General features: G+C 36.8%; 1 protein-coding gene across 1 annotated transcript in view; it reads right to left on the reverse strand.

The window, feature by feature from the left end:
- The window catches only part of LOC150098108 (band 4.1-like protein 4), a 637,189-nt gene that overhangs the window by 352,561 nt on the left and 258,430 nt on the right, over positions 1-26,198 (reverse strand). Inside the window, exon 9 of the mRNA XM_090406685.1 lies at positions 24,393-24,481. Coding sequence (XP_090262811.1) covers positions 24,393-24,481 — 89 coding nt within the window. The remainder of the gene's footprint in view (positions 1-24,392; positions 24,482-26,198) is intronic.

Here is a 26,198-nt window from a genome sequence, read left to right on the forward strand (position 1 = left end):
TGAAGACAACACAAAGGCTTCTGGGAATGATGTGGTGGACACTGACATGTAGAAGTAGGGAGATTCTTGTTTCATTGTATAAGGCTTTGATTAGGCCACACATGGACTATTGTGACCAGATTTGGTCACCTGGTTTTCAGAAAGATGAAGAGTTGTTGGAAAGGATCCAAAGGTGCTTGACTAAGGTAGTTTCTGACCTCTGGAATATCAAGTATGAGGAAAGATTGAAAAGATGTAATTTGCAGAGTCTATTGGACAGAGGAAGAGATGAGATATGACAGAGACCTACACGTTGGTAAGGGGGTTGTTATAGGATCAGTGCTGGAGAATTTCTACAGAAAATAGTGGGAGACCGGGGGAGAACCACAAGTCATCCCTGGAAACTGTATAAAGAGGGTGTGAGTACGGGAGTGGGAGGCAGGTTTTTTCCGTGCAGAGTTGTGAATGATTGGAATGCCTTACCTGAGAGTGTGGTGTCTGCAAGGAGTCTGAATGTGTTCAAGACACGGTTGATGAGCCGTGTGTGTGATAAAAGGATCACCCAGATAAGTCTTTGACTCCATGAGATCTTGGGGTAATAATAATAATAATAAACCACTGTTTGATATCAGTCCCTCCCACAGCTACCCTCTAATCCAAATCATCCAATTCAATCTTGTTAAATGTTGTTGCAAAGTCTAGCAGTATCACTGACTAGCCATTTCCATTATTCAACTCCAATGTCTCTTTATTATAAAAAGTAAGCAAATTACTTTTTAACGATTCCTTCACAAAACCATGTTGTCCCTTATAAAGTATCATATTCCTATCAATTCAGTCCTGAAATCTGTCTTTCACCAATTTCTCCAATACTTTAACCACCACTCCTGAGATGCACATTAGCCTATAATTTTCTAGTCTTGGAGCTTCCTTTATGCAGTGGGACTATTTTGATACTCCACTCCACTGGCACCTTCCTAGTACTGAGGCTTAAATTAACAGCTTAGTCAGAGGAATTGATAATTACCTAGCATATTTTTGTAATACACAGGCCGATACACCATCTAATCCCATGAGTGTGTTCACAATGAGGTCCTGCAATATTTTAAGCACCTACATTTCTTCAACCTCTCTGGCAATGCAACATCACCACCAAGATGGTACACTCCACTGCAAAATACTCACTAAGTAATTTAACTATTTGATTTGCTTCTGTTACCTTCCCATCATAGCATTTTTAAAGTCACTCTTCCATAGTCATTCCTCCTTTTACTCGTAGCACAGCAAAAGAACTCTTTAGGATCTCTTTTGAACATATCGGTTAGCTTTCTCTCATAATTAGCTTTGGCCTTCCTTAGCACAAATGTCACCCTTCTTGCCTGTGCTTACCGCTCATGGGCATGTTGATCATCTTTTTCTTTATATTCCCTCCACAACTTTTTCTCTGTCTACAACTCTTGCTTAATGAGGCTGTTCATCCATCGAAATCTTACCTGATTTATCCTTCTGACAGAGAAAAAAACGAGAGTGTGCTTGTATCTCTTTTTATTTAACAAACTGAGAAAATCAACTATGATCTCCTTCAAAATAGTTCCGTTCAGTTGACACACATATTTGCATACGGTGCTGCTAACGTTCAAAGCAATTCTGCAGATCATTTCCTGAAAGGCTGTTGAGGATCTTCATCATTTTTGCTTTCACATCTTCTACGAACAAAAAATGGGTTCCTTTGAGCACCGACTTGATCTTTGGGAAGAGGTAAAAGTGCTGCTAACGTTCAAAGCAATTCTGCAGATCATTTCCTGAAAGGCTGTTGAGGATCTTCATCATTTTTGCTTTCACATCTTCTACGAACAAAAAATGGGTTCCTTTGAGCACCGACTTGATCTTTGGGAAGAGGTAAAAGTCGCAGGGAGCCAGGTCTGATGAACAGGGCTGGTGCTCAAGCACAGTGATGTTGTGATTAGCTAAAAACTGCTTCATAGACAAAGCATTGTGGGCTAGCATGATGTCTTGGTGCAAAATCCAACCGTTTCTCCACAATCCTGGTCATTTCCTTCTGATACGTTCGTGCGATTTCGTCAAGACTTCAAGGTGATACCGCTGACTTCCACTGCATTGATTGTCGCTTGGTTTCTGGATCATACGTAAATATCCAAGTTTCTTTACAAGTAATTCGGTAATTACTTGTGATGACCTTTTGCAATGCATTAAGTATGAACCAAATCTGGTTCATCCATAATGCGTTGCAAAAGGTCCAAACACAGTTCCTTATAACGTTCTTTTTGTTCATCTGACAACATTTTTGTACAAACCTTTTTATGTTCAATTCTTCCATAAAAATGCATCGAACACTTTCCCTGTCCAAATGAACTTTCTCAGCTACAGCTCGACCACCCAACCTTCTGTCTTTTCGAATCACATCTTGCAATTTTTTTAATGTTGTTACTGATAACTGCTGTGTGTGGGTGATCATCTTTCACGCTTTCTCTGCCTTCAGAAAATATTTTCTGCCATTCAAAAACATGAGTACATGAGACATGCACTCTTTACTGTAAGCCTCAGTCAATAACTGAAAAGTTTGTTGCAGATTTCTTCAGTTTCACAAGAAACTTGATGTTAACTCGCTGTTCACTTTTGCACTCCAACATTTTCTGACTGAGGGTAAGAAAACGTCTATATATGAACATGCATCCACTTGTACTGAGTAAAGCGGTGGAGTTGAGCCTTGTCTTGTGGTGACAGGTTAGAACATGCTCTATAACTATCTCTTTGTCTCTCCCCTCCCACTCTCCATTCCCAAGCTATAGGGTTAGTCTCATTTTTTTGTGTCAGACCTCGTATTCTGATACCGCTTTCTTCAAATACTCCTTGACCACTAACAGCCATGCATCACCAACATCTCTCCCATCCAAATTCTTATGCCATGGCATTGCTGAAAGCTGATGCCTCAGCTTGTCAAAATCACCTGCTTTGCAATTGCAGTTATATCCCTTCTTAACAGAAAATTCTGTATGCTTAGCATTCTCCACGGTCAAGAGCACATGATCACAGAGGTAGCTAGACTGGTTATTATTAAGTTCTCTAATGCTGTAAGCAGATACAGCACTCTCAACTCTTGTGTCCTCACCATTACATGCTGCCTCAGGTTATTATCTCTCAGAAGATATATAAATTCGATTCCAGTTATTCCCTACCTGTAACTATTTCTCCTCCCAATCTATGTCCCCATAGTTAAAATTCCCCATAATAATTACTCAACCTGCTAATTTGTCAATGCATGTCGTCTAAATTCTTCTTTATACCCCCCCTCCCCAGATTAGATTACGGTGGCAACCAATTACATATTTTGTCCTTTTGGCCTCTATCTCACATCAGATTGCCCTCTGAATCCCTGTCCACCCCTGATGTACTTCTACTACAGTTCCAAGAGCAGTTTCCTATTATTAGCAAAACTGCTCCTCAATCTTGTTCCTTCTGTCTTCTCTGAAGTTGCATTCTATTCCTATGACCATATCATCCATGGTCAACCAAGTCTCACTAATGCCTTCAACCTTTTGGCCAAGTTGAAATAATCAATGTCAGAAAACTCCTTGCTCTTATTTTGAATACTTCTGGTATCAGTATACATAAACTGCAATCCCTCCCTCCTTAATCTCACAACCTCCCTTACACCTTATGTTACTTAATTCACTAAAGTTAAGAACCTAGGGGGTTCTACATATAGTATGATGTGATCCCTCTCCCGCTTAATAACCTATATGTTGCCTGCACCTATGCTAACCTACCCCCCCCCCAAATGTTCTATGGACAACACTTTCTCAAGACTCCTGACCCCAAATCCATTCAAATGCAAGCCATCCACTTTATATAAATCCTTCCTTCCATCAAACTCACATCCACAAACTCCAGCATTTCTCCTGCACAATCTGCACACTGATTCAATCATGATCATAGCTCTCTGTCTCTACTTGCATGTATCATACTGTTGCGACAGACTCACAACTTTTACTTTCTCACTCTTCTTTTCCACATGATAGCAACTCTTTCATGTCTTTTTTCATACCACACTTGTCACTTACTAAATCATTTGTACCAGACAAAATAAACATCTTCCACCTTTGCTTTCTGCATTCTTACAGCATCACTAACGTTGATAATCTTAGCACCAGGAAAACATGATTTCATCACACTCTCCTCAAGCATCCTCTTATCAATGAATCACCATACAAAATCCAATTCTCATTCTGATGCTTTCACTCTTTCATACTCTGCTTTCTTTTCCCATGTATCTTCTCCTTTTGCTTCTGTGTCATACCATCCACCAAGCATTTCTCCAACCACTCCACAGAACAAATCTCACGTTTTGTTCTGTGGAGCATTCCACATAGGTGTGCTATCTTTTCCACTAACATCTGGTTATTCTCTTCATTTTCCACCATTTCATTCTTACTCATACCACTTGTAACACCAACCTCGCCAATCACATTATCATGCATTTTGTCTTTCAACTCACTGCTATCATTTACTTACTCTCTTTGCACTTCTCACATTTACTTATGACAAATACATTCTCAAGTTTCCTTTTTTCTATAAGAAGGAAATGATATAAAAAGAGAATGATAAGTAAGACCATTTTTGTTGCATTAAAACTATGGGTAAGATCGAATTCCTGCCACTTGACAAAATTAACAGAAGTATTTAGACAGTAGTTGTAGGAATAAGACCAAAACTGAGAATAGCTATATTCTTAGATTATTTAGGATTAATCCTATACATAAGAAACGTCTTAGTCTTTTTAAAAATTTGTATTTGTGTATTTTTTTTAATCCATTTAATTTTAAATATGGTTAGCTAAACCTGGACTTCTTGTTCTTAAGAACTAGATGTAATCTTTATTATGATTATCCAGGCATCACCAAGGAGTCTTCAATACAGGAGGCCTGTACTAACCATTATTTACATAATACATATCAAACTTTTCCTTTAACTCATTCAGAATATACCCTCAGTTCCCTATGTCAATCCATTCCATTCATGACTCTAAGCAAAAAATCTAATTTCATTCTTGCTAACCACTTACTCAATTTTCAGGGCTGAGCATGTGCTCACCTGAAAAATCTCCTCACAAAAATACACCTCTCCCCACTACTTAGTAAGGTTGTGTTCCTATAAACCAAATTTAGTAATGAACAAGAAATCTTCAATCTATTCTCATAGTGATTATGAGAATACCACATCTACACTTCTGAGTACAGAAGCATAAGGGTGGTAATATGTTAAAACATTATAAAGTGGACAATAACTTCCTTATCTCTATTTGCAGCATATTTGTTCCACATCCAAGTGGTTCTTTAAGCTATTCTACTCCCTTTTGTAATATATCACCTGAACTTTAATCCCAATTCCTTCTTTTCTTGCAGCATAATTTCAATGTAATACACAGCTTGTAAGCTTTTCACTCCAAAGTACATGTATAACTTTATACTACATTAAACTGAAGATCATTATCCTTGGACCCTAATGTTGGGCTATTTAAATCAGGGATTCCCAACAGGATCAAATGACTTAAAAGAGACAAAGGTAGAGATAGAAGCTAAGAGATAGAATGGGGGTCGATGGACAAATTATATTATAATATAACAATAATAATAATAAATATAAGCATCATTCTTGTTAACTTTCCCCAGTTCTTATCTTGTGGAAGCTGCATTCAGTTATATTAATATTAACAAGAAAAAGAAGAGACAGGCTGAACATATCAGAGCCCAGGGACCCAAGAATAAAATTGAGAAATTTTAGTCCAGATATGACTCCAGCTTAATGTGAACCATAGGTAAAACCAGTGCTTTTTTTTCTGGAGGCACGCAACGGTACGCAGTACGGCACCTTTTTTCTTAAGTTTTTAAAAATTTGCGATTTATTGACAGCAAAATGTATTATAAATATTCCAGTAGATGGCACTGTGTTCAAAAATTAAATTTTCAGTTTTGATTACTCATAAGTTGGTATCCTGCTTTCCTGTTTCATCATATACAACCGGAAACAGAAGTTGTGTTCATTTCCGATTCCTTCCAATATCAGTTTGAGTTCTATATTCACTCTGCAACAGGTAGGTGTTCACGTGAGTTTTGAATTAATATAAGTTAAATCAGTGCAATCATTGTTCAACATGAGTAAAATAAGTAGTTAGTTTATGCCAATGAGTAAAAAAAAGAAGGCTGAAGAAACAGAAATTGTTCAATCTACTTGTGATCCTGTAAAACAGAAAACTACCACCGAAAATACACTTGGTGAAGAGCATCACAAAACCAAGACCGAAGATCCACAAGAATAAAATTTCTCAATTTTATTCTTGGGTCCCTGGGCTCTGATTATGTTCTGCCTGTCTCTTGTTTTTCTTGTTAATATTAATATAACTGAATTCAGCTTCCACAAGATAAAAACAGGGGAAAGTTAACAAGAATGATGCTTATATTTATTATTATTAGAGCTAATAATGATTGGCCCGAATGTTGAACCCTTTTGCAGAAAAATGACCTTCTGCGAGAGAAACGAGTGGCTGTATGTCAAGAATAAAATGCTGGGCTGTAAAGTGTGTCGTGATGTCGGAAGTCTTGCTGTGGATAAACACATGGGAACGAAAATTTCAGTGGAGTGGACAAATGGTAAAATCAGTCATTTTGGAGAATCTCGCAAACAACAGTTAATGTCATTAAGAAAAAAGATTTACGTTCGTGATGAGAGTGCAGCACACAAAGCATGCCAAAAAATAAAATCTGAAGCAAAAAAAAGAAACATTAGAGAAAGTTTTCCTAAATACTTTGTCTCATAATAAAGACGTAATAAGAAAAGTGCTTCAAACCGCTTACAAAGTTGCGAGGAGAAATCAATCATTTAACAACTTTGAAGACAAAATAAATTTACAGGAACTTAATGGCCTAGACATGGGATATATTCTTCATTCTACAAATGCCGGCATTAACATTGTGAGCCATATTGCAAATGAAATGAGAAAAACATTAATAGACAATATAGTGAATTCCAAGAACAAAATATCATTACTTATTGATGAATCGACAACTGTGAGTAACACAACAACATTGATTGTTTTTGTTCGTGTAGTTATTCTTGAACTTTCGGCTCCTGTGAGTCTTTTCCTAGATTTGATCGAATTATCAGATGTAACTGCTAGAGGAATTCTAAACTCTTTAATTAGTCATCTTGAGTGTTTAGGGTTATCTGAAGATTACTTAAAGGAGTATTTATTGTCTGTAACTTGTGATGGTGCAGCCGTGTTGTTTGGTGTGTGTAATGGTGTAAGGAGGCAAATGCAAGAGAAGTTTCCTAGTGTTATTTTCTGGCATTGTGCTAGCCATCACCTTGAATTGTCTGTTAGTGACACAGTGAACAATGTGGCAGGAGTGAATCACTTTAAGAGTTTCATGGACAAACTTTATGTGACTTATCATGCTTCACCTAAGAATGCTAGGGAACTACAGGAATGTGCAGACTCTAGAACTTCAGTTTCTTAAAATTGGCAGAATTTTAAGCACTTGCTGGGTTGCATCTAGCTTTCAATCTGTTTTTGCAGTGTGGCAAGACTTTGAAGCCCTCGTCCATCACTTTCTGGAGGCAAAAGAAGACAGCAGAAGAAACAAAACAGATCGCTTTCTTTATGAGGGCCTTTTAAGAAAAATAACGTCATGCAAGTTTGTTCTTCATTTGGGCCTTATGTGTGATGCTCTCCAAGAACTTAGTGAACTAAGTCTAGATTTACAAGAGAGAAATATCGACTTGTACAAAGCAGATAGGAAGATAAAGAATTCAACTTTTTGAAGAAAGAACTGAAAATCCTAGTCCGTACTACAGTATTTCTCTTCAAAGTCAGAAGAACATGAAGTTCAAAGGGATTGAGCTCCACAAAAATGAAAGACACAGTCCTGCAATAAGTTCATTTGTTTTCTATAAAAGTCTAACAGAAGCTGTTGGAAAGCGTTTGATTGAGGGGGATGATGCTGATTTGCCTGAATGTGCTAAGATTTTAGATTCCAAGTATTGGCCAAAAATCCTGGGAAGCATCTAACATTCGGCGAAGCAGAAATTAAAAAGTTAAAAAGTTAGCACGCAAATTTCACTTGAATGAAAGAGAAGCAGTTCGTGGTTTTCATGAATATCTTCAAGAAAATAAAGTCCCGGACATACTACGTCCTCTAAAGCACACTTTGGGCACAATTACAATATCTTCCAGTGAATGTGAAAGGGGTTTCTCTCAGATGAATCTTATAGTAACTTCAGCTAGGTCATCTCTGCTTGTACGGACAACTTCTGCACTGATGTTCATCAGGATAGTAGGACCTCCTCTCACTCAGTTCAACCCTAGCAAATATGTGGACTCATGGCTGCTCCGAGGCAGTCATTCTGCAGTTGATACCAAAAGCAAGAAGAGATCTAGAGACGACGAGGGTATATCAGAGGATATGTTAAAAGTGTGGAAGTTGCTGTAATAACATCTTCACGGTGAGTACCAGCACCTTTTTTCCAGAAAAAAAGCATTGGGCAAAACTATTACATTGAAATAGACATAACATCCAGCAAATTTTTATGAGACTGACATAAGACTTACCTATAAAGAAATGGTCATTATTATTAAACAGAAGTAATCATTATTGTGTATTAAGTGTTACTTACCTATTATAATATTTATTTATTTATTATAATATTTATATATAATTAAAATATGTATGTATTATAATTATTTCACATTTTTTAATAAATGTTAATACATTTTTCTTCTGACCAATCCATTACAGTTAAAATGTCTATATTTTTTGATGAGGGGTCAGTGAGAAAGAAAAATGCTTTTATGAAGAGATTTAAAAAAGGCTGAGAAAACCTGATTTAAATCACCCTGCATTTACTGTTGCACTCACCAGTTTAGCATCACCAACAAATAAGAGAACATTTCTTTTAAATCATCCCTAATATCATTAACATACAAACTGAACAACAGTGGTCCAAGCACAAAGCTCTGTGGTACACCACTCGTCTACTTGCCTTCTCTTTGATTCTGCTCCATCATATAGCACTCCGATGCCTACCAATTGGTCTTAATCTTATCCATATGACCAGCTGTATGTTCTTCTTCACTGACTTCAATTTATGTAATATTTGAAAAGACAACACTTTCACGTGTTATCCTTTCAAATTCCTTCTCAAAGTTCAGCAATGGTGTAGCCAGTTCTCTTATCTAACTCAAGTTCAGTTTAATAAAGATGATGAATAAATGACTAAGACATTGGTTTCCTAAACCAGTGCTACTCCTTATAGAATCATATTCTTACCCATTCCCAAATGATCACTACTGAGGTAGTGATCAGTCTATAAATTTCTGTTCAGTATGCAATAGACTAACCTTTCCCACTTATTTATGAAGATCCTGCCAAAATTGAGACTTAAATTAAGTAACCTTGTCATAGACCCTGCCTATTATCTCATACCTTCATGTGATAGAGGAGAAGAAATCTCATCTGATCCTACTGCTCCATCCGCAGCAAAATTTTAAACTATCTTGAGCATCTAATGCAGCAAACCCTATTCTTACATTTGTCTCTGTCACACAGTTCTGCATTATCTTGTCTGGATGATATATCATTGAAAAGTGATCAGTCAGTAATTAAACTATTTCTTCTGCTGCTATTACCATGTAATCATTATCTGCATTCATTAAAGTTATGATTTCATTCCTTTAATTCTCCATGCAAAATATAATTCCCTGAAAATTGCTTTGCTCAGCTAATTTCTTCTTATAATTTGATTTATCCTTTCTTATTTTATTGGTCACTCTTTTCTTGCTGGAATTTTGTACTGTCCTAAACTCACTCATCTCATTTCTCCTTATTTGTAGCTCCTATTCAATGATGCTATGATGTTATTTGTCCATTTATCTCTAAATTTATCTTTATGATCTTGGGTATACAGCCTAATACTGCTTTCTCTGATAACACTCCTTGACTATTAATCACATACTGCTCCAATCTGTTTTTTGTCATAATCACCTGCTATGTACTTCCACACATGCCCCATCTTAACTAATATTCTATATGCTTGTTACCTCTCAGGTCAAACTGCATAATCACTCTCCTCACTCAGAAGCAGGGATTGATTCTCTTGGTAATGGACAAATCTGCTGATATCATTGCCATATTCTGCATTTCCCAACCTCTGGAAATGTTGGATATGGCAACATGACAATGACTTATGTATTCTTTCATTATAGGTTAAGATGAGTTTAGCAATTATTATAAATGATTTGCAGACATATCAGCTGTTTGAGAAGAAAACAATTTCACTTAAAAATTCTTAACTTTGATATTTTAACTTCCATACTGAGGTCATCATCAGGATAATATGAAGAAATAGCCAATCATTTCTTGATTTGCATGCATTTGATTCAAAGCAAGTGAAGAATATATATACTACTTCTTAATTTATGTTGCTTTTAATGCTTACTTTAATACTGTTATGTAATGCAAATAATGCAATGCAATATAGTAATGCAATATAGCAAACAATACCATAAACATGAATATATGACACACAAACAGTGTAGATGTACAGGTGCACACAGAGATAGGACCTGTGCACATAGACAGCATGCATGGTTTAAACATTTGCTTTATTATTATTGTATAGGTACCATGGAGTCCAAAGACTCATTATGGGAGACCTAGACTATCCACACAATATCTAATCATACATATCCTTGAACTCATTAATAGACAAAGCACTCACAACTGACTCTGACAACCCATTCCATTCATTCACCACTAGCCAAGTGAAAAATCTAGTCCTCACAATGTTGCTAATCATGCTCTTACTCAACTTCCAGGGATGACCTCTTATTCTGTCTCCTCTCTCCAAGTGCTAAAACAGTTCTCCTGCATCAATCCTATAAAACCCTTTAAGAAACTTAAATGTTTCTATCATATCCCCCTCTTTTTCACCTATCACCCAACTTTTACAACCCATGAACCCTTAGTCTATCATCATAGGGAGCATTCCACAGGCAACTCACCTCTGAATCCTCTGTACTACTTCCTCACCCACAAGAATCCAAGTGACCAGACCTGAGCACAGCAATCCAGATGTAATATATCAAGGCCTTATAAAGAGGAATGAAAACTTTATCTTTGCTTGTTAGTGTTTTCTTCAATAGCAAAGTAATTCTATGAGCTACCTTGGAAACCTTAGAAATATGCTATCTAAACTTCAACTCTAATACCATCTTGTGGTCATTCCCTTTATCCAACTCAGCTGTCACTCTATAATAAAAAGTTAGTAAATTACTATGGGATGACCAATCCTTCACAAGGCCATTCTGTCCCTCATAAGCATATCATATTCTTATCCACACGTTCCTGAATTCTTTCTTTGACCAACTTTTCAAGTACTTTTACTACCACTTCTGAGATACAGATTGGTCTATAATTTGTATTGCAGTCTTAAAGCCTCCCTTATGCAAAGAAAATATTTTGTCCTCTTTCCATTCCTTTGGGACTTGGACTCTGCCAGTTCCTTTGCACATTCTTATAATATGTGAGCTGATATCCGTTATAATCCTATGGCTGTATTTACATTGAGATTATACAATATCCTAAGAACTTCCAATTCATCCACTCTATTCTCACATCCACCCATCCCTGTCACATCTGTCATAGCACTAACCTCACCTGTATGATGTATCCTTACAAAATCGTTCCTCAGTGACTACTTCTGTCACCTCATTGCCATCAGCACTTGTTAAAGTTATCCTTCCATGGTCATTCTTCCTCTTTCTTGGCATGTAACAAAAGAATTCTTTGGATTTCTTCTGGCCTGCTCAGCTAGTATCTTCTCATAATTTGATTTTGTCTTCCTTACCATGCTGGTCACCTTTCTTGCTGGATACTTGTACTGCTTGTAAGCATGCTGGTTGCCTTTCTCCTTATATACCCTCCACATTTTTTTTTGTAGCTTCTGTTTAATGATACTACTCATCCATCTAACTCCTACATGATTAGCCCTTCTGACCTTGTGTTACATACAATCTGATACCACTTCCTCTAGATGCAGTGTTAATATCCTTTCCTTGCATGTTTTATGCCATAACACAGCTTCACGTTTCTTCTTAAACTTGTCATAATCACCTGCCTTGTAGTTCAACATATACCCTTCCTGATAGAAATTCCCCATGCTTTGCAACCCTCCAAGTCAAGAACATGTGATTACCCCCTCGAGTTGGAGGCAATGTGGCCACCATGGTTGTGGACAGCTCTCCGATCCTATACTAATGCCAGAAGCATAAGGAATAAAGGGGGAGGAAATTTGGAGGTTGTTTAACTTGGTCAAAAGTTATAAGCATTAGTAAGACTTAGTTAACAGATAATGATAGTCATAGGGATAGAATGCAAAGGGTATAGTTCAGAGAGGATACAGGAAACAGGATGGAAAGAATGGGGGAGGGGTTACTAATTACACAAGAACTTAAACCAAAAAGAGTAGAAGTGCATCAGGAGAACAGGGATGTAGAGTGCAGTTCATTTGAGCCATCTAGTGTAAGATAAAGACCAACAAAATGAAATACATAGCTGGCTGTTACTACAGGCCATGGGAGGAGGGGAGGGGGTCCAAGAAAGAAAGTGGAAGGCAAGAATTGGAAAATCAGAATAAGTGCAGAACAAGCAAATTAATATGAGGAATTTCAAGTATAGGGGCACAGGCTAGAAGGAGGAAAATAGTCACAAAGAAGAAAGGAGATGGGGAGATGGAATTTATACAACTGCTAAGAGAAAATTACCTGAGACAAGTAATGGAGGGTACTCAGGGTTCGAGAGTGTTGGATGACCATCAAAAAAGCAGTGACAAAGGCAGCCACATAAAGTTGAGGGATCATGTAGTCTTGATTTGTAAAACTACTATACAATCAAAATTTTTTGGTAAGAAGATATATGTGGAATTACAAAGAAGGTGGTATGACAACCTTGAAGTAGTTCCATAGCATAAGAATCTGGAGGGGAACGATATTAGCAAGTGCATGGGAGATGGTCAAGGGGTGTTTGAAGAAAGCTCTATCAGATTATATATTTAGAGTCAGAAGTATAAATTAGGTAGGAGTTAGATGAAAGAATAATCATTAATGAGAGCCTGCAGGAAAAGAAAAAGATGTGAAGGGTGGAGGGGTATATTAAGAGAGAGATAATCAGCAAGTTCATGAGCAGTACAAAGCAAAAGCAAGAGGGTGATCAGTATGAGATGGAAGAGAAATTCAGATTATGAAAGGAAGCTAGATAAGCAGGCCAAAGTAAAGCCCTTTTGCTATGGCAAGTAAAAGAAAGGATGGAAGGATAACTTTAAAAAGTGAAGATGACAGGAAGATAACAGAAGTAGATGAAATAGTTGAGTTACTAAGTAATCATTTTGCAAAAGCATACTATCAGGTGGAGATATACAGTGCTAGATGTGTGGCATTAAATGTTATGAGGATAGAGATACATGAACTGGAGGTACTTAGGATAGTGCAAAAGCATAATGCAAATTGAATCATAGGATTAGATGGGATATTAGCCTATGTATTAGAGGTGAGCAATTTGATTGATAGCTTCTCTGACCAAGCTATTCCATTGTAGAAGTGAAGGGAATCTCTAAGATTGAGGTAGCAACTCAAACCATTCAGTATTCCAGATGGGCAGACAGGAATATAATGCTCTATGGGGTGGGGTTCTAAATAGGTCTTGCCTTGAGAATCTGCTCACATTATTTTATAGTAAAGTGACAAAGGAAATGACTACATAATGTTACTACTGAACTCTGCAGATGCATACAACAAGATACCACAAAGAACTCTGTTACATAACTTGGAGAAAAATGGAGATTGATATGAAGCTGGTGATGATGATAAGAAAGTGGTTGATGGACAGTATCCAAGAGGAGGAGGATGATAAGTGGTACACCACAAGACTAAGTATTTGGTCAACTGCTGTTGAAGTGGTACATGATATAATAAATGGAAGAATACTTGATGAAGATGATGTAGAAATGCTGCAGGATGACTTAAATAAACTGGCAGCAGGGGTAAGTTAAATGGCTACTAATTTAATACGGCCAAGTGTGAGGTCATGAGCTTTGGATTAAAGAGATCATGAGTCATGTAATATATTGAGGTAACTGTAGGAAATTGTGAGGTGCCAGGGATTTGGGGATGATCATGAGCAGGGAGTTGAAGTTTTGCAAAAAGTAAACAAAATAGCACATTGGATTACTCAGATGTTAAAAAACACTGATTGGTAGGGATTGGGAGGTTATTATTCTCTTTCATAAGACTTCAGTAAGGCCACATGTGAACTGCTGGGCAAAGATCTGGTTACCTGGATTCTTGTTAATGAAGTGGTAGAGAGGATTAAGAAGGGAGTTACCAAGATTGTAACAGGTTTGTGGAATGCTCTATAGGAGGATGGATTAAGATCTATGGATTACAGAGACTAGTTGATAGACAAAAAAAACAGGGGACATGATAGAAACATGTAAGTTATTAAAGGGGTTTTATAAAAATAGCACTGAAAGCTATTTTTCAAATGCATGACAGGAAGGGAAAAAACAAGGAGTCATCCCCTGGAAATTGTATGTATAGTTAGCAAGCATGTTAGATTTTTTCTCGGAGAGTGGTGAAAGTGTGGAATGGGTTACAAAGGAAGTGGTGAATGCTTTGTCAGTGAATGAGTTCAAGAAAAAGTATGATAGGTATTGTGTGAATCATGGCTGTCCTCCTGCAATGAGTCTGACTCCATGGAAATGCCTAAGAAAAAAAAAAAAATACTAAATCTAGATGCTCCTATCCCTTAGACTCCTCCTGGCCATCATCCTGAGAATATTGAGATGTATAATAGTTCTATGCTTGCATCAATGCTGCATATCCTCAAACCGTGAGTCATCTGTTTGCAGAATAACAAAACATACACCTTTGAATGAGACCAGATAATCACCATTGGTTTAAAAATCTCTTTTATTCAATGAGGATGTCCTTTATATCATTATGTAATTCTTTTCCAACCAAAGATGAATACATAAATTCATCCATATGACTGCACTACACAGGCACATGTGTATATGTACTTTCCTACTGATACAGAATACTTAGTTCAGCAATTTCCAAACTAAGTCGATCATCATTCATTGAGAATTCAAATTGATACCTAGTTACAGAGCACACCACAAGAATGTGAGGGCTGGATAATAACAAATCAGAAGTACTAGTTAGTTGTTATAGGCTATGAGTAGATTTCCTTCCTCTGATCCAGAATTAATTTTCAAGCGACCCACTTTCCTATTCTATTAACAATTTCCACACATTTAAATTGTGCACAAACCAGAAATTCTCTTATTGTTAATTCTCTTACCTAATTTACTACAGCAGTTAATTTAATATGATTAATGACTCTTGAACATCTATACTGAATAGGTATATAAGATGACAGTAAACAGGGAATGATGGGCAAGAGAGAGAGAGAGAGAGAGATGCAGCATAAATAAGGGGAGAGGTCTGGTGAAAAAGTCACAGCTAAGAGGTGGCACAGATGAAGCTGAGTATAGATCAAATAATGAGATGTTATGTTTCTTTATGAAATCTTGAGTACTAAGAATGAAAAAGGAGAATCAGATGTATGCTGAACCAAGGAGAAATGAACATACAGCAGTGTAACTAGATTTTGCAGCAACTAGATAAGTTGCTATTTAAAATGAGTTTGCTGAAGAAGTAGAATCAGGCTTATTAATTTATAAGCTGGATAGGAGGCTGTCTGTCTGACAAGTATCAGCAAGTTGTTATAGGATAAGTATTCCAAAAAAGGAAAGTGACTAAGTGTGCTTCACTGTTCTTTATAACTGCTTTTATCTACTGTGCCATTGTCACTTATATTTTAAATGATATTGAGAGAGATTTAAACAGAAATAATCAGTTGTTTCAAATGATACAAAGTTGGGAGAAGCTATGAGGGGTAAAACTGATGTTGCTGCACTTCAGGATGATTTGAATAGCCTTACTCATATGTTTGGCATATGCCAAACATATGAGTAAGGCTTCCAATTCAACATCATGAACTGTAAGGTGTTCAAATCTGAAAGGAAGAGATGGGATGCAGTGAATTCAATACGTTAAGATGTATTAAAGGAGTGGAAGAGAGAAGGGACCTTGTGTTGTTGATAGAAAAGGGCTTTTAGGAGGAATGTCACAAGAATTCTGAAGACAACACAATGGGTTAAATGGCAATGATAATGAGGAGGGCATATGACATGTAGAACTGAAGTTATGGTTCTGCTGTAAAAGGCCTCAATCAGGAATCATGCAATATTTAGACTACTGTGCCTAGATGTGGTCACCTGGCTTTTGAGACAAGATTTTTTGAAGAGGGGATCAAGTGAAGGAAATTTCTGTATTTTGAGTATGAGAGAGACTGAAGATATACCATCTGAGGCCCATTAGACAGAAGGAAGAATAATTAGACTGGGACATAAGTTGGTGATCAGGTTTGTACAAGATTAACATTCTAAAGATTTTCACAAAATGCAGGGAGAGGGACAGAACAAGAGGGTCATCCCTGAAAGTTGGATAAAGAGGTAGTAAGGAGCAAAGTTTTTGCTTAGAGAGTGGGAGAAGAGAATGAGACTGTGCTGAAGTCCCGATCAAGATGGTGCCAGAAGTCTGGACCTGAGAGCTGGATAAACATGCTGAATTTTGCTTAAGAACAGTGATTATGGAACACTGAGGAGGCGGCTTAGAGCAGTGCCATGAACTGAAAGGAAATCATGTTAGTAATGCATGGGAGATGGTCAAGGAGTATTTACAGAAATCAATATCAGACTGCATACCCAGAGTTAAAAGAATAAATCAGGTGGGAGTTAAATGGATGAGTAGCATCAATAAGCAGGAAATGCAAATGAAGAAAACATTATGGAGGATATAAGCAAAAAGGTGATCAGCAGGCTCACGAACAACACAAAGCATAGGCAAGAAGGGTGAGTAGCATGGCGAGAAAGACAAAATCAGATTAAATGAGAAAATTAATAGATCAGGTTGATTCCAAAGAGTTCTTCTGATAGATGACAAGCAAAAGAAAAATGATTTTGGAAGACAACATTAATGAATTTTTATGGTAGGGAGGTGATATAAGGAGAAGAAATAGTGGAATTACTGAGTGAACACTTTGTCAGTGTGTATCAAGCATTATCATCCAGGTGGAGATAATACAGTGACTGATATTCGGAAGGACTTGACAGGAGACATTCAGCTGTTTCCTATTGCTGCTGATGATAATGATGCAAAGATAGATAGGGCAATCAGATGTACTGATATACAGCACTTTGAGAATGATTTGAACAGGCTGGAACTGTGTACAAATGATAATGGCTATCAGTTCAATGTTAGTAAGTGCAAAGATGATGAAAATCATCATGCACTCTGGCATGATGATTTTCAATGGCAGATTATACTGGTAGAATTATGCAATGGGAAACTGATGAGGCTAAGGCTTGGAGCTATACAAATGATTTGAAAGGAAACAAAATGTCTATGAGTGAGGATGTGAAGGAATTGCTTCAGGTAGCAAAAGAGAAGAGTGAGAGAGTTAGGATGGTGAGTCTGTTGCCACGGTATGACAGTGAAGAGTATAGAAGGAGGGCCATAATTGCTAATGACTATGCGTGAATTATGCAGGATGAGTGGTGTGGAATTTGTGGATATGTGGAATGAGTTCGATGGGCTAAAGGATTTATATAAAATGGATGGTTTACATTTGAATGGATTTGGTGTACGGAAACTTGAAAAGGTGTTGTCGAATGTAATGGAAGTGAATGTGCAGAATCAGGGAAACTAGAGTTATTAAGGGGGGAGGAATAGATATGTAGATTTTAGGGAGACAGTTGAGTGTGTGAATGTGTGTAATATGTCCAAGCGAGTAGGAAAGACCACGAATCAGAATGTGATAGTTAATATAAGGCATCAAAATAGGGATGGGACAAATCGGCTTCTGCAATTCATGTATACTAATGCCAGAAGTATTACGAACAAGAAGGAAGAATTTTTGGCCTTGGTTGGCACATCCAGACCACAGGTTATTAGCATTAGTGAAACATGGCTGACAGAAGATGACACAGCTAGTGGGATTGAATGTGAGGGGTATGGTGTGTTCAGAAGTAACAGGGAGAATAAAATGGGAGGAGGAGTGTTACTGATGATAGCTGATGAGCTACAGCCTAGGAGAATAGAAGTGGAACTGCAGGATAGAGAAAAGAGCACATTTGAGGCTATTTGGTGCGAGATTGAAACTAGCAGAACAAAATATACAGTTGGGTGCTGCTATAGACCAAGTGATGGAACAGATGGTGGAGATAGTATGCATAAGCAAATAGAAGAAATGAGTGGAAGGAGGGTAATTATTATGGGAGATTTCAACTATGGTAACATTGATTGGAAGGAGGAGAGGACACATGGAAGGAAGGAATAGGATTTTATGCGATTATTAAGGGATAACTATCTGCGACAGCATAATGGAAAATACTAGGGATCAGAGAGTGCTTGACCTGGTAATTGCATCTGAGAATAAGGCTGTAACGAATATGATCACGTTGCCACCGATTGGTGAGAGTGATCACAGGGTCTTGACCTGGGAGGTGGCTAAATGTGTGAAATTTTCAATTAAGACAGGGTACATGGGAAATTATTGGGCTGGTAAGTATGACAAGCTTAGGAGTTTGATTGGCTCAGTGCCATGGCATGTACAACTGCAAGGGCTAGAAGCTGATAGTGCATGGGAGGCAGTTAAGAAGTGTTTGCATGAAGCAATGGCTGACTGTATACCTAGAGTCCGAATAATAAATCAAGTAGGGGTTAAATGGATGAATAACACCATTAAGCTTGAGCTGCAAAAAAAGAAACAACTATGGAGGGAATTCAAGGAGAAAGGTGACCGGCAGGCACATGAACGGTATAAAGTGCAGGCCAGAAGGGTAACGAGTGTGGTAAGAAAAGCAACAAAGGATTATGAAAGAACATTGCCCATGCAGGCTAAAGAGAATCCCAAACAGTTTTTTCGATATGTTGCAAGTAAAAGAAAAAAATGTATATGGCAGAATGATTTTAAAGAATGCCGATGGTAGGGAGGTAACCAAATCAGTTGATATAGTTGAATTACTGAGCGAGCACTTTGCAAGAGTATATCATTCTGGTGGCGACATTGCAGAAATGAATGAACCAATAGATTACATGGGAATTGTGGTGAATGAAGTGGAGGTGAGTAGTCTATTGCAAAACCTCAATGTCAATACATCTGTGGGATTGGATGGTATACCAGCTTGTGTCGTACGTGAAGCGGCAAAAGAATCATCAGTACCCTTGATCATTTTGTTTAATTTCAGTCTCGGGTCTGGGTTAGTCCTGAGGGGGTGGAAAGAGGGGAAAATAGTTCCACTGCATAAAGGAGGTTCCAATACTGCTGTTGTAAATTACCAGCCGATTAGCATATCAGGAATCGTTGTCAAGGTCTTGGAGAAATTAGTCAAGAGAAGAATACAAGATTGGATAGATGAAAATGGGATACTGTATGGGGGACAACATGGTTTTGTGAAGGGTAGATCATGCCTCAGTAACTTGCTCACGTTTTATAACACAGTGACGGCTGAACTGGATAAGGGTAATGCGTTTACATTGATTCTACAGGACCTTGCTAATGCCTTTGACAGGATACCACATGGAATTCTAATCAGTAAACTGCAGCATATGGGGATGGATATAATGCTGGTGAGATGGATAGGAGAGTGGTTGATGGAGAGATATCAGAGAGTGGTTTATTCAGGAGTAGAGTCCAAAAGATCGCCTATGACTAGTGATGTGCTGCAGGATTCTGTTCTTGGACCACTACTTTTCAATTTGTTCATTAATGATATAGAAAAGGATCTGAGAGGAAGTGTTTATTTGTTTTCTGATGATGCAAAGTTGGGTAGAGCAATTGTGAGTGCACAGGATGTCAAAATTTTGCAAGATGATCTGGATAGGTTGGAGGACTGGGCTAAGGAAAATGGATGTCAATTTAATGTGGAAAAGTGTAAGGTTATGCATTTTGGGATGAAAAGATTAGCAGCAGTATATCACATTGGTGGAACTGTACTCCAAGAGATTGATGAGGCCAGGGATTTAGGAGTGTTGGTGGTTAGGGAGTTGAAGCTTAGGGGGACACATCGCAAAAGTGGCTAAATTAGCTCATCAAATCACTTGGCTTCTGAAAAATACCTTAACAAGCAGAGACAAACAAGGTATTGTTCCTCTGTATCGAGCCTTGATAAGTCCTGATCTAGACTACTGTTCCCAGATATGGGCGCCAGGGTGTCTTCTTGATGGGGAGGAGGTGGAGAGGATCCAGAGATGAGTGATCAAGATGATAGCAGGTCTGTTGAATGAACCTTATGAGAACAGGTTGAAGATTTGTGGGTTGCAAAAATTGGTTGATAGGCGGAAAAGGAGTGATATGATTGAGACATTCAAATTACTGAAGGGTTTCTATAAGATTAATCCAGAAGATATTTTTGAGAATAGGACTGGTGGTGGGAGGACTAGGGGCCATACATGGAAGCTGGGCAAGAATGTGGTTAGCAGGGGTGTTAGAGCTAGGTTTTTTACTTGGAGAATGGTGAATGAGTGGAATAAGCTGCCAGAGTCTGTTGTGGGTACTATGACCACGAATGAGTTCTAGGCAAGGTATAATAGATACTGTGTGAATGTCGAATAGTTGTTCTTGATGATGTTAGGGTCTCCCTCAATGAATCTGTCAACTCTTTGGAGTTGCCCAAAATAATAATAATTACTTCATCCAATGAAAAAATCAAGCAGATACCATTATTATTAGACTCAATAATAATGATAACTTATATCACCTGTATCGTTATTACATATAACTGTATAAAGATAATAAAGCTTTATATTATCTTTATCACACTTATATTTCTTTTATGTTACTTCAAATTATTAAAAAGTATTTGAAGTAACATATTCCTTTTATGTTACTTCAAATTATTAAAAAGGAAAAAAAAAAGATTATAAATATCTATTAAGTCAAACCAAGTAATCAAATGATCTCTGATTAGTTTCAACAGTAACTGAGAGTTACAAAATTATAAACCCTCTACATGGGCTGTTTTTGGTATTAAGCTATTTTTTAAATGATATATTCTGTCCAACCGTTATGTAAAATCAATTTTTTTTGCTACTTTTGATTATGGACTTAACTTGGTTAAGTCCACAGCAACTAGCAAGAGAATAAAATTATTATAAATATCCATCATTATTATATAATGAGTAAGCAAACAACTACATTACTTTATATTACTAATCCTACACTCAAATTCATGAAGTCTCCATAGCTCAGTCGGTACAGACAAAGCGCTTTGGTTGGAAAGACCTAGGTTTGATTTCTGTCAGTGACGTGAGGAAACCTTTATCTGGTCTCATTTGACTAAAGTAAGTTAATTGGTCTCATACGGAGGTGGAGGGTTTTTTTCTCCCAGTAACTCTAGTTTTTCATCCCTCAAAACAGGCAAACCAGTCCCATGAACACACACTGTTACAGTCATAAAATATACTACACCAAGGAAGGCAACAGGAAACCACCTTGCTCATAATTATCTCCCTAGTATGGTAGAATATAGCTACCATACCCCCACCAGCCATATGGCTGAGGGAATAGGATAGGACACTCAAATTCATAACAGAGTTTATGCAATTTGCCAACCATCTCTTATTCTTATTCTCTTGTATTTTTATACTAGTGTATTATCATATCTTCACTCTTAAGAATTTTAGTAAGCTCATTACATAAATCACTGATGATTAATTCTATTTTAAAAATGCAGTTAGTTCATCACCACAAAAAACTTTCAATAACAGCCTCCATATCTCATTTGGTATCAACAATGCCCTTTGGATGGACCCGAGTTCAAATCCAATCTTGGGATGTAAAAAATCTTTATCAGGGCATTTCAGCTAAGGTGAGTTAGTTAGGCTCGTATACAGAAGTGGTAGGGTTTTCCTCCCAGAAACTTAGGTTTCATCCTATAAAACAAGCAAACTGGCCAGAAGAATACACACAGTTTATAGCCATAAAACATCATATAGATAGGATTAATCTCCCTCATATTACCAAAAGCTTTGGAAAAACCAAATAGTGGATTGCAACAAATAATCAGGACACCAAAAAAAGTTGTGATAAAAAGTGATTCTGAAACTGTGTAAAGAATGGAATGGGTTGAATCTTGGGTTGCATACAAGGAGGTTCTTTGTCACCTCCATTTCCAGGAAAAATGAAAACACTAAGAAATTCCCAGTAATGAGTAATAACCAAGGTAGCCAGCATTATAAAATGTTATCTATTAGGATGGATTAAAGAAATGCAGGCTGCAAGTTTTTGGATTTTTTTCAGTTTTCTGAAAAAAAAAATTTTCAGTTGGCTGAGTAGCATGTTATAATGTACAAGAAATTATGGTTTTCATATATATGTTACGATTAAAGTGATAAATCCGGTTATTATTAATAATTACCGGTTAAAGTGAATAATTAGAATTAATCACTTTAACCGGTTAAAGTGAATAATTCCTAGAGGAATCTGGTAAATGTAATAAAAACATGTTTATAGGTTTTGTATATAGGTTTTCATTCTCAATAGAAATTATAACAACTTAGGTTAGGTAAGGTTAGTTTATAATGAAAAAAAGTAAGGAAAGTACTTCTTTTTTGCATTCAATGAAATCAGAAATCATTATAAACTAACCTAACCTAACCTAACCTTAATTGGTTGGAAATCATTATAAACTAACCTAACCTTTATTGGTTAGGTTAGTTTATAATGAAAAAAGTAAGGAAAGTACTTCTTTTGCACTCAATGAAATCAGAAATCATTATAAACTAACCTACACTAACCCGGATGTCGCATGTCGAACCAGAGTATAGTCGTAGTTTGTCGTGGGCAGATTAATGGGGATGAAAGATAAATGTTGTTGTTGTGGGCCGAGCTTAAAAATTGTGGGCAGAAATATTTCTGTTATCCCCATATAACAAAAAATTTGTTATATGGGGATAACAAATAAAAGTTGTTGTGGGCAGATGAATGAGGATAATAGATAAATCAGAGAGCAACTGATCAGTGTTTTTCTCCATTGATGATTAAAGAGGTACACAATGACGTTTATCTATTAACCCCATTCATCTGCCCACAACAACTTTAATTTGTTATTAGGTTAGTTTATAATGATTTCTGCTTTCTAATTTCATTGAGTGCAAAAGAAGTACTTTCCTTACTTTTTTCATTATAAACTAACGTAACCTAACCTAAGCTGTTATAATTTCTATTGAGAATGAAAACCTATATATAAAACCTAAAAACATGTTTTTATTACATTTACCAGACTCCTCCAGGAATTATTCACTTTAACCGGTTAAAGTGATTAATTCTCTTAAATTATTCACTTTAACCAGTAATTATTAATAATAACCAGATTTATCACTTTAACTGTAACATATACACTATACCCAAGCATATGCAACTAAATGCACATGAAATTATATTTGAGATCATGATTCTTGTATACCAAGAGCAGCTGAATTGGTTACGAGTTGCCTTTCCATACACTTGGGTATAATATGGTGAAATCAAGAACATGATTCCTTGTATTATGCTACTCAATAAGGTCAAAAACCTTCAAAAACTGCCCCAATTCCAGAATGACATAAGTTAGAATACAGTGATATAATATTTTGTGTATTATAAGGTAAATTCTGCTGTCAAGTTAATTCAACATATTTTATTTTTTTATGGTCCCAATAGAGACCAAAATGTGTCTGAGTAGTAAACACACTATAATGAAAGACATTTACCATCCAGATGTATGTCATATAATGTCTTCCATTAGTTTCTTAAATTCACTATAAGGAAAAAGAAATGCTCATAGGGAATGTGCCACTATAGCGAAAAGTAGTTACATAGAGCAACTCATAGTGAATCATTACTCTCAGTATACAAAAAAATGCAGTCAACTCTCACTACATCAAAGCCACAGAGATCAAAAGTGGGTTTACTATAGTGAATTTTCTACAGAACAGTATTGATTAATCATGGGGCTTCAGAGGGGTTTTTTTTTTTTTTTTTTTGGTAATTTGGTGAGGTCATTATAGGTGCTTGTTATTGTGAGAGTTGACTGTAATTTCGACGGCAAAGTTCTGTTGGAAGATACTTGGGTATAATATGAATGAAAACAAAATATAATTTCTTGTATACTATAATAAATACTTGATTCCACTGCAAACTGAAATTAAACTGAAAGAAGCTTTATTTACTCACCAAAAATAATTTCCAACTTTTGATTTATTTCTTAGTACCAGAACTCCACTAGGTGTGAGACCCAAGAAATATTCAATATTATCTTCCCCCTATAGTTAATAATGTTGTTAGAAATCATTCTGAAACACATAAATAATGATTACATGTTTGTTGCATTTAGTTGTATACGTTTCAGTGTTAGTTGTGGAGTTATGAATAGAAATATCAAAAATGATGACAAAGAACTAGAGGCCTTGGTATTATTGAAAAACACTTTAGCTACTAAAGACTTGAAAATTAAACTACTGAACTACACTGTATCATAAGGATGCAATTTATCTCTGTAGAACAGTTGGGGGAGACAAGCCAAAAACAAATATTTCTATTGTAATGTTAAGTCAGATGAGTTTGTTTTTCTAATATGTTGTTTACTATTTCTTTGTGTGTGTTCTATTGTATATTCATATCTGGAGAATTAAACATAGAAATATCACCACAAATTAAACATCAAGAATCATGTGATTAATACTAAGTAATTAACATTAAGAAATAAGTGCACATTGAAATTGATTATATTCATTATATTATTGCCCTAAGACCCCATTGAGTCAAAGACTCATCTAGGAGGTCCCTTTGTCATACACACAGCTAATCATACCATGCCTTAAACACATTCAAATACTCTGCAGACACCACATTCTTAGGTAAGGCATTCCATTCATTCACAACTCTTCATGCAAAAAACCTACTTCTCACTCCCCTGTTCACACTCTCCTTATACAGCTTCTGGGGATGACATCTTATTCTGCCCTGATCTCCCAACCATTTTATGAAAAACCTCTTCAACATTAATCCAATAACCACCCCTTGCCAACTTGTATGTCTCTATCACATTACCCCCTCTTCCTCCTGTCCACTAGACTCTGTAAACTGCATCTTCTCAACCTTTCCTCATATTCAATTCTAGAGATCACAAACTACTTATTCAGTCACTTCTAAACCCTGTCCAACATCTCTTCATCCTTATGAGAACCAGATGATCAAATCTGTGCACAGCAATCCATGTGTTGCCCAATCAGAGCCTTATACAATGGAACAAGAATCTCCTTACCTCTACAAGTCAGTGTCCTTTGCATCAATCCCAGAATTCATTGTGTTGTTCTCACAATTTTGGCAACGTCTTCTAAATTTTAGATCCTTATCCACCATCACCCCATAATGTCTTATCTCCTCCACCTCTAACAATACATCCCCACCAAGTGTAAATTCTATATCTCATCTTTGTTTCCCAAATTTTAAAACCTTACATTTTGCAACATTGAACTGGCATCCCCCCACTCCCATCCCCATTCTCTCAATCTATTAAAGTCTTCTTGTAAGGCTACAACATCTGCTCTACTCCTCCTCATAGTTCATCCCAATTTTGCATCATCTGCAAACAACTGAATATTCCCATCCAAATCTTCCCCAATAACATTAACATAAAGGTTAAACAGTAATGGTCCTAAAACAGACCCCTGAGAGGCACCACTCATGACTTTCTTCCAGAATATTGCTCCTCCATACACATCTTGTTCATACCTATCAGATATCCAATCTCCAATCCAATGCACTACTCTAATGTCCACCCCATCCATATCAAAAGCCTTTGCAAAATCTAAGTATACTACTGTGCATCCATCTTCTTTGTCCAATGAAGCCAATATCTTATTATAATAAGTAAGCAGATTACTAAAACATGACCTCCCTTTAGCAAATCCATGGATAATACCACTGTTGTCAACCCAATTCTGGATCCTGGTTCTCACCAGTCTTTCCAACATATTA

Source organism: Typopeltis vanoorti, chromosome 16 (genome assembly GCF_054136105.1).
Source record: "Typopeltis vanoorti isolate ZY-2024b chromosome 16, IOZ_Tvanoo_1.0, whole genome shotgun sequence".
Lineage (NCBI taxonomy): Eukaryota > Metazoa > Arthropoda > Arachnida > Uropygi > Thelyphonidae > Typopeltis > Typopeltis vanoorti.